Source organism: Arvicanthis niloticus, chromosome 4 (assembly GCF_011762505.2).
Source record: "Arvicanthis niloticus isolate mArvNil1 chromosome 4, mArvNil1.pat.X, whole genome shotgun sequence".
NCBI classification, from domain to species: domain Eukaryota; kingdom Metazoa; phylum Chordata; class Mammalia; order Rodentia; family Muridae; genus Arvicanthis; species Arvicanthis niloticus.
In genome coordinates, this window is record NC_047661.1 from 91,738,800 (window position 1) to 91,750,676 (window position 11,877).

At 35.5% G+C, this 11,877-nt stretch overlaps 1 protein-coding gene across 1 annotated transcript; it reads right to left on the reverse strand.

The window, feature by feature from the left end:
* Positions 1-2,947: 2,947 nt before the first annotated feature.
* On the reverse strand, positions 2,948-11,446 carry LOC117707095 (pancreatic alpha-amylase 2a5-like). The gene is made up of 10 exons (XM_034500454.2): positions 11,255-11,446; positions 10,785-10,931; positions 9,854-10,042; positions 8,883-9,113; positions 7,803-7,936; positions 6,937-7,059; positions 6,745-6,844; positions 4,943-5,061; positions 4,712-4,837; positions 2,948-3,165 (listed from the first exon to the last, which is right to left on the reverse strand). The coding sequence occupies exons 1-10, from the start codon at positions 11,420-11,422 to the stop codon at positions 2,976-2,978; spliced, it is 1,527 nt and encodes a 508-aa protein (XP_034356345.1). The 5' UTR covers positions 11,423-11,446; the 3' UTR covers positions 2,948-2,975.
* Positions 11,447-11,877: the final 431 nt, after the last annotated feature.

Here is an 11,877-nt window from a genome sequence, read left to right on the forward strand (position 1 = left end):
AGCTCAAGTCCCTGTTCAGGCGCCAAAATAATGTTGGGGTCCACACTAGCCCCAAGTTGGGGCGGCCAAAATAAAATGTTGCAGCCCAGGCAAAATGTTGAGGCCCGGGCCAACCCACGTTTGGGCGGCCACTGTATCCCGGCCCAAGCTGCTGCTCCGGTCTTCAGGTCGGGGGTTCAGCAAGAGCGAGGGTGAGGCCAGATTTTACCTAATGTCTGATGTGTATGAATCTCTCTCTCTTGTCTCCCTAATGTCTTCTCTCTGCTGTGTCTCCCTAATGTCTGAATTCTGATCTGTTCTGTCTCTGCCTTTTATATGTCTCACTTCTAAGCCACGCCTCTAAGTTACACCTTTAATCATGCCTTTAGGTCTTGTCTCTAACCCTGATCTCTATACTTCTTAAGTCACACACCTTTAATCTCACACACCTTTAATCTCAAGGTATCTAAACCAAGATTATCAGAGTGTTCTTAGCTGTTGTAGGCTATTGTAATTTAAATCTCATGTCAGGGTATATGGCTCAAGATGGCTGCAAAGCTGATAGCCGCTTTCTGCTAAAAGTCGGCCCCCAACAATTCTCTTTATATATATTTTCTGTACAATAGCATCTTTTTTTAAAAAAAAATCTGCTTTGAGAAAAACAGAAAAGCTTCTTTAATGGGAAGTGAGATTTAGATATTTGTGTACAAGGATAACTAGTTATAAACATTTTTGAATTATATTGGTTTAGTAAAATGGCAATGAATCTTCTAAGATTCATAGCCTCAGTTGTCCTGGGTGTTTTGCTAATATTACTGAACCAGGTATGTTTTCCCTCTTGGGGAGAAAGCCTTCAGTCCATATATATATATTCATACTTGTAGTTCTGTATTTAGAAATATATATATTGTATGTATACATATATAAACATATGCATGCTTAATCATATATGTGAAACATGTATATATGTTTTTTAATCATATGTGTGTGGTGTGTATGTATGTGTTTGTGTGAAAAAACGACTTAAGAAAAGTACTCATGTATTTGGGCACTTATCTATGGATATAAATAGATACTAACATTTAAGAAAAAGAAACTATGAGTTCTAGGGGGAGAGAAGGAAGGAGAAAATGAATGAGGAAAATTCTGTACTTATGATTTAATTACAAAAGTATGCATTTGTCTGATCCAATAATGGCTTAATGGTTACAGAGGTAGCTCATACATTTGTGATTTGAATTTTGACATGATTCATAAAGGACTTTTAGTTGAGCCCATAAATCCATGATATTTAAAATTATAATAACTGGGAGACAGTGTAATGTTGTTATCTCACGTGGGCATAGTGCCTGCTAAGTGTGTCTAGATACACTACTGAAGGAGGACTGAGAAACGAGCTGCTAGGAAGAGAGCCACTATTCTTCACCAGTGTTGCCCCAGATGAGCTTTTCATAATCCCATAGAACAGCACCCCTCCAAAAATATGTGAGAAGCATAAAAAGGAAAGGATACATGGGAAATAAAAAATGTCTATTTGATATGTTTTGTGGGACTGTGAAGGATAGCTTGGTTCCTGGTCTAGCACAGGCCTGGAAGCCCAGGCCCTAATGGGAGGAGGCAGGTGTTCAGCCTCACTCCCATACCCCAAGCTCCTGACAAGGCTAAAGACCTCCATTGATCCGCATCTTCAGTCACGTATGGCAAAAGCCCCTCCAGCGGTAGAGGGCATAACTACAGCCCTCGGCCTAGGGAAATTCCCATATTAATGAGATACCTGAAGGCCAGAGGGCATAGCCAATTAAGTATTCCTTCCCAGACCCTCCTCCTTACAAACAGTATTTAACCAAAGGCCCACCCTGGGGGTGAGGGGAGTACAGCCAGCTTCATCCACTTTCCACCATGACAATAAATGTTTTGGAACCATGGACTTCCTTGTGTCTTTGAGGCCCCCACTGGGGGGGAACCATGGAAAAGCCTTTGACTAATGAGCTGCCTCAGCCTTCTAATCTACCACTAAAGGACTTCTCTACATTCCCACCAAGGAGGCCACTAATCCAAACAGTCCAGCCTTGATCCAGCCAAGCAAGTCCCTGTAACTAGGAGTCTCAACCCTCAGGCTTCCCTCACGTTCATTCTTCTCGGCTACAGTCCAACCATACCCTCACGTCTCAGTTCTTAGTTCTTCTGCAGCTCCTGGCAGTGTCTGGGGACACAAGAGGAAATACCACTGGCCTCCAGGACAGCCCTGTCAACCCAGAGACCCCACTCAAAATCCCTGCCCCCACAGGACTTCAGACAGACAACTCTCCACTCCTGGGCAGAGCCCTACATTGTCCACCCTGCACCACATGGAGTAAACTCAGTCAAATTCCCACACTTCTGCTCCAGGAACTGCAGGATCTACAACTCTGCCCAACAAGACCCACACCAGCCCACATACAAGCTAACAGCCCCTCAATGTTTTTTCTAAGCTTTGGTCACTGAAGATTGTGTTTGCAGTTGGAGACAATTAGTGCAAAAAATAGCATATTTTGCTTTGTATATCATTCAGATATCTGAAAAAATTCTTCAAAAAGCATGCAGACTTTCTGCTAATGGTTAGTAGATCTTACATGTAGTTATATGATGATTCAATGTGAGTTTTGTGAGTTCTGCCTATTCAAGTTTATTGCTTATGGTTTTTACTACAAGGAAATGAAATCTAAGAAGTAAGGGACACATGAGCTGGTGACATACAACAGCAGATGAGTGCTTTTCAGGGAAGTCTGATGAATTCCCACAGCTCATGGGGAAGGCAGAGAGGTTACACCATGGCACAGGGGTGTTTACACACCCTACATACATTTCAGTGCTCACACATACACACACACACACACAGAAACACGCACACATAATAATAAACAAAAAATAAATAAAAATTAAAACTATAATGTAGAGCACATAAATAAAGAAGCAGACTCAATCGATGTGCTCTCTACATGTCTTTAATTTGCTTCTTACAATTTTGAGTCAGCATGGATGGCAATAAATGGGTCTTCAGCAGAGTTACTAATGGAAAAGTGAGCTTTGCCATCACTGCCAACGTTTACTCTAAGTCCAGTGCAACCGCCATTGACTTTATCTCCAGAAATGACATCACAGTATGTGCCAGCAGGAAGACCAGTCTGTAAAGTTGTTGACAAAGCCCTGGGAAATAAAAACTTAATATTTGATTGGAATTCAACCCAGTCAAATATAAGTAAATCTGTTATGTATTCTCCACAGAACCATAATTGCCCTACCCCAACCTTGTGCTATAGAACAGTAAGAACTCAGAGCTCAGTAAGAGAATCCAAACACCAAGACTGTGTCAGCTGGAGCAAACAAATTCTCTATGCCAATGTCATTATTTTAAAAGTCTATTTGCTTCATTTGCCTGTAGGGACCAGACAGAGAAACCGAGAATTCAGAGAAGCTCAGCACTAAAGTTCTTCTGTGATTGTCTTTGTTTCCAGTCTGTCTGCTGCTGGATTAAACTCAATTTTTTAAATCTCATTCATTCTTCAAAGGTTCTTAGATCACATAATGCCACGTGAAACTTTTTTCTCGAATTAAACATAATCTAGCACTTGTATGGATACATACACCTTTGTAGTAGAAAACTGGTTGTATACAGTAATTTTGGTAAATCTCCTAAAATAAAAACCAAATCTCATTCTGAAAAAAAAAAAATTATGTACTTCATTTCTTGTTGTTGCCAATAAAACATGATTTAGAGAAAAAGTATTTTCTTTTGTTTGTTTGCTTTTTTTTTTTTTTTTTTTGAGACAGGATTTCTCTGTATAGCCCTGGCTGTTCTCAAACTTGTAAACCAGGCTGGCCTCTAACTCAGAAATAAGCCTGCCTCTGCCTCCCAAGTGCTGGGATTAAAGGTGTGTGCCACCACCTCAAGAATGAGAAAAAATATTTTCAACCAGACAGAAAGCTTATTCTGCGTTGAGTCAGTGCACTATATCCTAAAGAGATTCTCTGCACTAGAATGATTTTTGATTTGTTTGTTTGTGAGACCGGGTCTCTCTCTGCCTAGCCAGCCATGGCTGTACTCAAATCACTATGCAGATCAAGATGGCTTCAAACTCACAGCAATAGGGCTGCTTCTTTCGTCAGGGTAACAAGCATTACTACTAGTGTCTGATCTCGAATACTACAGATGAAGACTCAAATAGAAAGACTACAGATAAAAGAACAAGAATAAAGGTTTTAAAGCCAGAGTAAACAACTGCTTGAGACACTCGTAACAACAAATGCAAGTACACATATGCTTTTAAAATATATAAAACATGCAGGTATATTATTGAGGACCCTGTGTAAGTATAATGGACTAACATTTAAATTACAATCAAAGGTAATGGGAAAAGCACTCCAGTATTAGTATGCATATTTTTAATGATGTTAAGATATATGTTTACTATTTATATACTTTGTAAAACGCATCAAATCAAACTTAAGTGTAAATATTTGCTACTGTCATTTTACACTGTGATTAAAGATCACAAAAATCAAAATTGTATTAACACAAAAAAACCTAGGAAAGCAAACAGCATTTTCTCATGAATGCTGAATATTTACTTGTGACTTAAATTAATTGTCAAAAAGATTTATCACATATGAAAAATATAAATGAACAGAAAAAGAAAAGAAGCATCTTGGAGTGTAATATTATACAACCATTCCCTAATCACTATCCACTTACCAGTCGTCATTGTTAAAGACAATGAATCCTCTGTTTCCTCTGCCAAAAGCTACTTGGTTGCTGCCATTATCCCACCAGTTTGCTAAAGGCTGACCATTGACTACATTCCTGAAGGCAACCATGTTCCTAAAGACACAACATTGCAAAATTATTGTTACCCTTTAATTCAACAGTTTAAAATAAAAGGTTAAATAGCTTCCTTATTGACAAGATCTGAAGGGGACATCCCACCTGATTTGACGCCATCTATGTTCACAGACCCAGTCATTGCCACAAGTGGTATCTGCATTAATGGTCACTTCTTTTGTTGCTCCATTGTTATTTGGTGGTCCAATCCAGTCATTTTGATCCTTAATTATTGAAAGAATTAGTTCATTTGAATGCCTGTAGCTGCATGACTCTTGGCACTACAGAAAACCAAAACCACACCCCACCAAGCTAATTCTATCTGTGCAGTGTCTCATTTTTGTCTAAGTCTTTCAGTGTTTTTACAGGCCTTCACTGAAATCTCAACTTCTGTTCAAACTCATGTTTTCTAAAAACCTATTAACAACATCAGAAACAATTTTACACATTCTATTTTCTGCTCAGTATCACTAAAAGCACTTTACTGTGACTGCAACAACCCAGACACAGTTGTGGATACCAAGAAGTACATGCTGACAGGAGCCTGATATAGCTGTCTTCTGAGAGACTCTGCCAAAGCCTGACAAATACAGAGGCAAATGCTCACAGCTAACCACTGGACTTAGCATGGGATCCACAATGGAGGAGTTAGAGAAAGGACTGAAGGAGCTGAAGGGGTTTGCAAACCCATAAGAAGAACAACAATATAATCAACCTGACCCTCCCCCCGCCACGAGCTCCCAGGGACTAAAAGACGAACCAAGGGGTACAAAATGGAGGGACCCATGGCTCCAGCAGTATATGTAGTATATGTAGCAGAGGATGCCCTTGTTGGACATCAATGGGAGGAAGCCCTTGGTTCTGGGGAGGCTCAATTCCCCAGTGTAACAAAATGCCAGGGTGGGGAGATGGGAATGGGTGGTTGGGTAGGGAAGCACCTTCATAGAAACAGGAGGAAGGAGGATGATATAGGAGATTTTCGGAGGAGAAAATGGGAAAGAAGATAGCATTTGAAATGTAAATAAATAAAATATCCAATATAAAAGAAAAAATATAAATAATTAATTTAAAAAAATTAAGGTTAAAGAACAGACTTCAGTTACTACCTGAGAAATCTACATCAATATACAGTACATATATATGCCTCAGTTTATGCATAAGGAGATGAGTATTTCTATACTAAGTAAAGAACATATATAAAATTTTGTTAATATGTTACTTTCTAGGTTAATAACAGTTGATTACATACAAATCTGCTTGTAAAATATGCTAATAAAATAGTATGACTTTATTAAGATACCCAAGTATAAGTGAGAATCTTATAATGGCAAAATATTTACATATTTTTTGGAAAAAAATCTCATTCTACTCATGAAACCTCTTCAAAAGAGAATATATTACAATATAAAACAAACAGACTCTTACCTTCAAAGGAATTGAAAAATATTTGTCAGATTTATAGAGAAGTGATATTTATATTTTATACTTGATCTGTGCTATAAGGCTAGTATCTTCCACTGAGATGGGAAACTTCATATAGGCCTTTATTGTCAAATTGTTTAGTTAAATTTTATAAATGTATAACTTATGTACATAACAAAAAAGACATAATGCATATAATTCAACTCATTCATGGATTTATTCTTCAAATCACTATTCTGTGATTCTCATAAGCTCCTATCTATTATAATTTCCTTGGTTACCATTAAATAAGCAGCCTCCTCATTCTACAGGGAGAAACATATTTCTATATGATGACATTGATCATACCAAGGGCAGAGAGAATTTGAAATTCCCTTTAGAATTAACAGGCATAGTTTAATATCAACTCTAAGAGTCAGGGATTTATCAAGCATAACTGCTTCTCTCTGTATTTTTTTATCGCTTTGAACAACTCCAAGACTTACTTTTCCATTCTGGAAATTTCTTTGCCAACGGTAACTTGACATCACTCTTGTGAATCCATAAGGATGAGCCAACATAAATGCAACAGCCATTTTGTACATTCTGAAAGTTTCAAAATAGTATTAAAGCAGAAGCATGTAATAAATTATTGTCATTAAAAGCAAACTCCACAGCAGCAAAGAATGTTATCCTACCTAGCATCCCAGAATGTCAGGATGGATGATCCTCCAGCACCATGTCCTCGCTGATTGTCATGGTTGTCCACAAACACAAGGGCTCTGTCAGAAGGCACCAAACCCCAACCTTCTCCCCAGTTCCTGCATTAAAAAAAAGTACATAATTCATCCACAATGCTTAGCATAACATTACATATGGCATCCTCAATTATCTAAATGAATGACAATTTCATAAGAAGTTTTTTTAAAAAAAATATATATATATATAATATATATATATTATGATTACATATATATTACATATATATATTTAAATATATATATTTAAAATATATATATATTTTATGATTACATACATGGGAATCTTATCAAGATTTTGGTCTTACTATATAACCTTTATTTTTGATTTTTTAGATGTTTTTAATTGTATTGTAATATTATTGACATAAGAATTATTCATCAATATTATGTAATATAGATTGAAAATGAATTTATAACTGTGTTTTTACATTACAAACTTTAAATTTTTCAATTAATTCTCTAATATAGCATAAAGAAATTTCCTAGTGTAACATTATAAGAATCATTTCTTAGAATAACTATTCTTGGGATACTAACACATTTTTAGTAGGCCATGAGCAAACATTCTTAGACTCTAGTGGACATATCACAACTGAACAAAGTTTACTAAGTGATACTTTAGATTTCCCCTGCTATCAGGTGATTGATACACCAAATGAAAAGCATGATTCATTGAGGGTTAGTGAACAATAAGCTTAAGTAATAACCAACAATTTAAGTTAGGGTATTTGAAGATATATCTTATTGGTGCCAAATGACACCAAATGTATGATAGATCAAATGTTGAAATGGTATATATTTACTTTAAATAGGACATCTTCTCGCCATTCCACTTGCGAATAACTGTGCCAAGTTTTGCACCAAACTTGAATTCTGTCACACGGCCATTTCCAAAGTACTCACTACCTTTAATAGCCTCACCACCCAGATCGATGACCTATGAGAGACATTGGGGCAAGTGTCATTTTAAGTATATCTTTATATCATATTATGGAAAGATAATATCATCTAGAATTATTTAAAATAGATCTGTTATTTGAACATTACTAATGACTTTCTGTATATGTACATTCTCTTTTTGTTCATAAACCATATGTAAAATATTGAAAGAAACCAAATTATAAACCAATTTTTTGTTTGTTTTTGTGTTTTCAAGACAGGGTTTCTCTGTGTATCCCTGGCTGTCCAGGAACTCACTCTGTAGACCAGGCTCGCCTTGAACTCAGAAATCCATGTGACTCTTCCTTGCAAATTCTGGAATTAAAGGAATGTGCCACCACAAATGCACCCGGCAAATGTGCACTTTTTGATTAACAACACCCTAATTTTAATGGCAGAATGATAAGTCTACACACTACTGAGTTATTAACCTACATTGTTAATTATATGTTTAGAGAAATCTGCTATCAACTTCTGGTTTTAAAAATGATGACATTTAAAGAAAATCCTATGGGAATTTTTACCCTATGAAAAGAATTACAGAAAACTGAGGAAAAGTGGGAACAAGAAGTCTTCCCAAGAGAAGAGCACAACAATTTGTTGTCCAGTATCAAGTCAACCTTGACAACGTATATATGGGGAGCAATAGCTGAAATGAATCACTTACATATGAAAAACTATGAACTACATCCATTATATTTATGAAATATATGTGTGTTATGTATCTGAGAACATTTGTACACATTCTCTCTCTCTATTTGTACGCACATACATGCACATACATACATATAGTAACAGAATAAGAGTAAGTAAAAAACAGAGGAAATGAGTGTGAGGGAAAATATAGAAGGTTACATGGAAATATTTGGACATAGGAAAGTGAAGAAGGAAGCATTGTAATTGAACTATAACATTAAAAAATTTAAAAAACTATATTGTTTTACCTCTTGGAAAATGAAAGGTCTGCTTCCTTGGGAGAACCATTTTGTATTTAGATTATGTAGTTTATCCAACACTGCCTTTATGTCTCCGGGCCACATGTGCTTAGCAGCATCAAGTCTGAACCCTGCTACACCGATGTCAATGAGATGGTTCATGTAGTCAGCCACCTTGGTCCGAACATAATCTTTATCAAGTGCAAGATCCAGAAGGCCAGACAGACGACAATTTCTGACCTGTTGGGGAAAAATGATTGATTTAGAAAAAGTAATTTCTGTCTGAGAATTCATTTCCTCATTCAGTCATTTACACATTTATCAATAGCAATTTTTATATGGGTTTTGATTAGGACATGGAATGTATTGATTTTCTAATGTGCTCTAACACTCGAAAATTCCTTGTAACCATACAGAATATCAGAGATTAAAATAGGTGAGAATTTTAGTTGGTTCATTCTCATTTCTGATCCTCCTTTTTCCTCTCTGTCTCTGTCTCTGTCGCTGTCTCTCTCTCTCACTCTCAATCTCTACATGTCTCTCCATTTCTTTTTTCCTTCCCTCTTCTTTATTTTACAAAGGTCCAAAAACTGAAGCCTAGAAGTTTCTTATATTAAGTACACTGCTACAAAATTTAGACTATAACTCAGTGTTTGAAGATTGTTTCTATATATGATTTGTATTTCTAATATTTTCCAATTTATCATATTTATATAATTGATAAAACCAAGATTTAATTTTTTTCAGACAAATTTTTGCAGGAGCACTCCTGCCTTTATCATTGGCTTTAGTGTACCCTTACAAAATAATGTAACAAAAGTACAGGACATTTTTCCTTCCTGTTTTTCAGTGTTCTGTTTTAGTAATGTTTTTTATTCCTTATGGGATCTAAATGAAATATCCAATGACATTTCATGAATTTGTTTGCATATATAGAAACATGAACAGTTCTTTATTCTCATCACTGTTTCTCTCATTACCTGATAAGCATCATTGTAGTTATTAATTTCTCCATTACATTTATTATCATTAAAATCCCAAGCAGAGTATGGAACAGCTGAGAATTCCCTGTTATTAGTATTGTAGTAACTTCCACAGGTACTGCTTGTTCCTGCACCATTGCCTGAGCCACACATGTGATTAATGACAGCATCCACATAAATACGGACCTAGAAAAGGAAAGTGCATACTTCAGTTGGACTCAAAAATCTATGCTTTCATTACAATCACACTGCAAAGCTCCAGAACACTTCATCTGCTTCTTTGTAGATTGGCTTTAGAAAAGTGAGTCAAGTGAGAAAGAAAACCACTGTGAAATAAGATCAACTATAGTCATACTATGTGCAAAAGAATATAGAGCTCTTAAGCAAAGAGAAACAGAACTATGAAAAAAATTCAGTTTTTTGATGATATAGGATATGATATAAATTTGAGAGACTATTGTGTTTGACATTGTACAGGTATACAAGGAGAAAGAACATAGCTTAATCTATATACTACATGCCTAAAGACTGGATGGAAGGTATATGTTTCTTCTTTATAAAACAAAGAAGATACCACCTAAAATCATGATAGGGAGGAAAACCTGTGAATTGTGGTTAGAAAGAGAATTCACATAAAGATGACTTAATTCTCATGTACAAATCAATGCCCATGGAAGTATAGTAGAAGGTTTTAATATTTATTCATTTTAAAAGTCAACATTTTGCATTATGAGTACTATTCTTTTGTATAGTCAAACTGTATGTATTCAAGGATATTAAAAATTGACAAGATAGAACTGTATTTTTAATAACACATAAAATATAAAGTAAAATTTAAAAATGTAAAGCCTGCTTAAACAAAACACTAGACACAAAAGGGAAATACTTTCATGTGTAATAAATTAAAAAAAAAAGTGTCTTCACTTACACCAACATTGTTGCACCTCGTCACCATGTCTCTGAATTCATCTTCATTTCCAGATCTTGTGCAAATTTTGTAGCTGATTGGTTGGTATCTTTCCCACCAAGGTCTAAAGGGGTTACGAATTACAATATTTTCATTGGGTGGAGAGACCTACAAATAAAACAGTTATAATTAGTACCAGATTATGCCTTACATTACATACCTAAATTTTGTAGAAAATTATCAATAATCTGACATTACTTCTCAACCTATAAACATTCACTTTTGTTGATTAACAATCACCAAATATGGAAAAATCTGCAGAGATTCTCCTGATATTTTACTGTAAGTATGAATATGCTACAACTACCAAACCTTTTCCTTTCTCAGCAAAATAATGTGTGAAATGAAGTTGTGCTCTAAAGTCATTAGTCTTGGTTAGAATATTACAATAGCACAGTAAGCTCTGCATTTAGTTTGTGAACTAATCTTACCTGCACCCCTCCAAATCCCTTAGGAGCTAAGTATCTCTCACATTCCTTGGCAATATCAACCCAGCGCCACTCAAATAGGTGGACAATAGCAGTCCTCCCATTAGTAGTATGTGGGTCATATTGAGCCCAGCAGAACCCAATGAGGGAAAGCAGCAAGACAAACTTCATTTTGCTTTAAAGTTGTCAGTGTTTTCTCTAGCACCTATTTATATCCTGAAAAAGGTACAGTTTATCAAGTCAATATTTATGAATAAACATTTATAGAATGAGCTTGTTCTTTGTAATCTAAAAGATTTGCAGTGAGGATGTGAACAGGTGATAGACTTTTAAAAACTCTCATGTTAAATAAACTGAAAGCCCTTTGAGGCCATGTATTGTTTGACTACTATAGATCTTTCCTTCTGATGTCATCTTCTAATATGAAGAAATTAAAATTTGAAAGTAAATGTAGCAAGGGTTATTTTTGCAAATATGTATAGTATTTATGTTCTAAATAGAAAATAGAAAAAAATTAATCTATTGAGGTCATTTTGTTTCTTCTACTCAAATTTTAATTATTTAAATATTTGTATTTATTTTAAGAAACTTTTAAACACTGTAGAATTCACCTACAATAGCAAAAA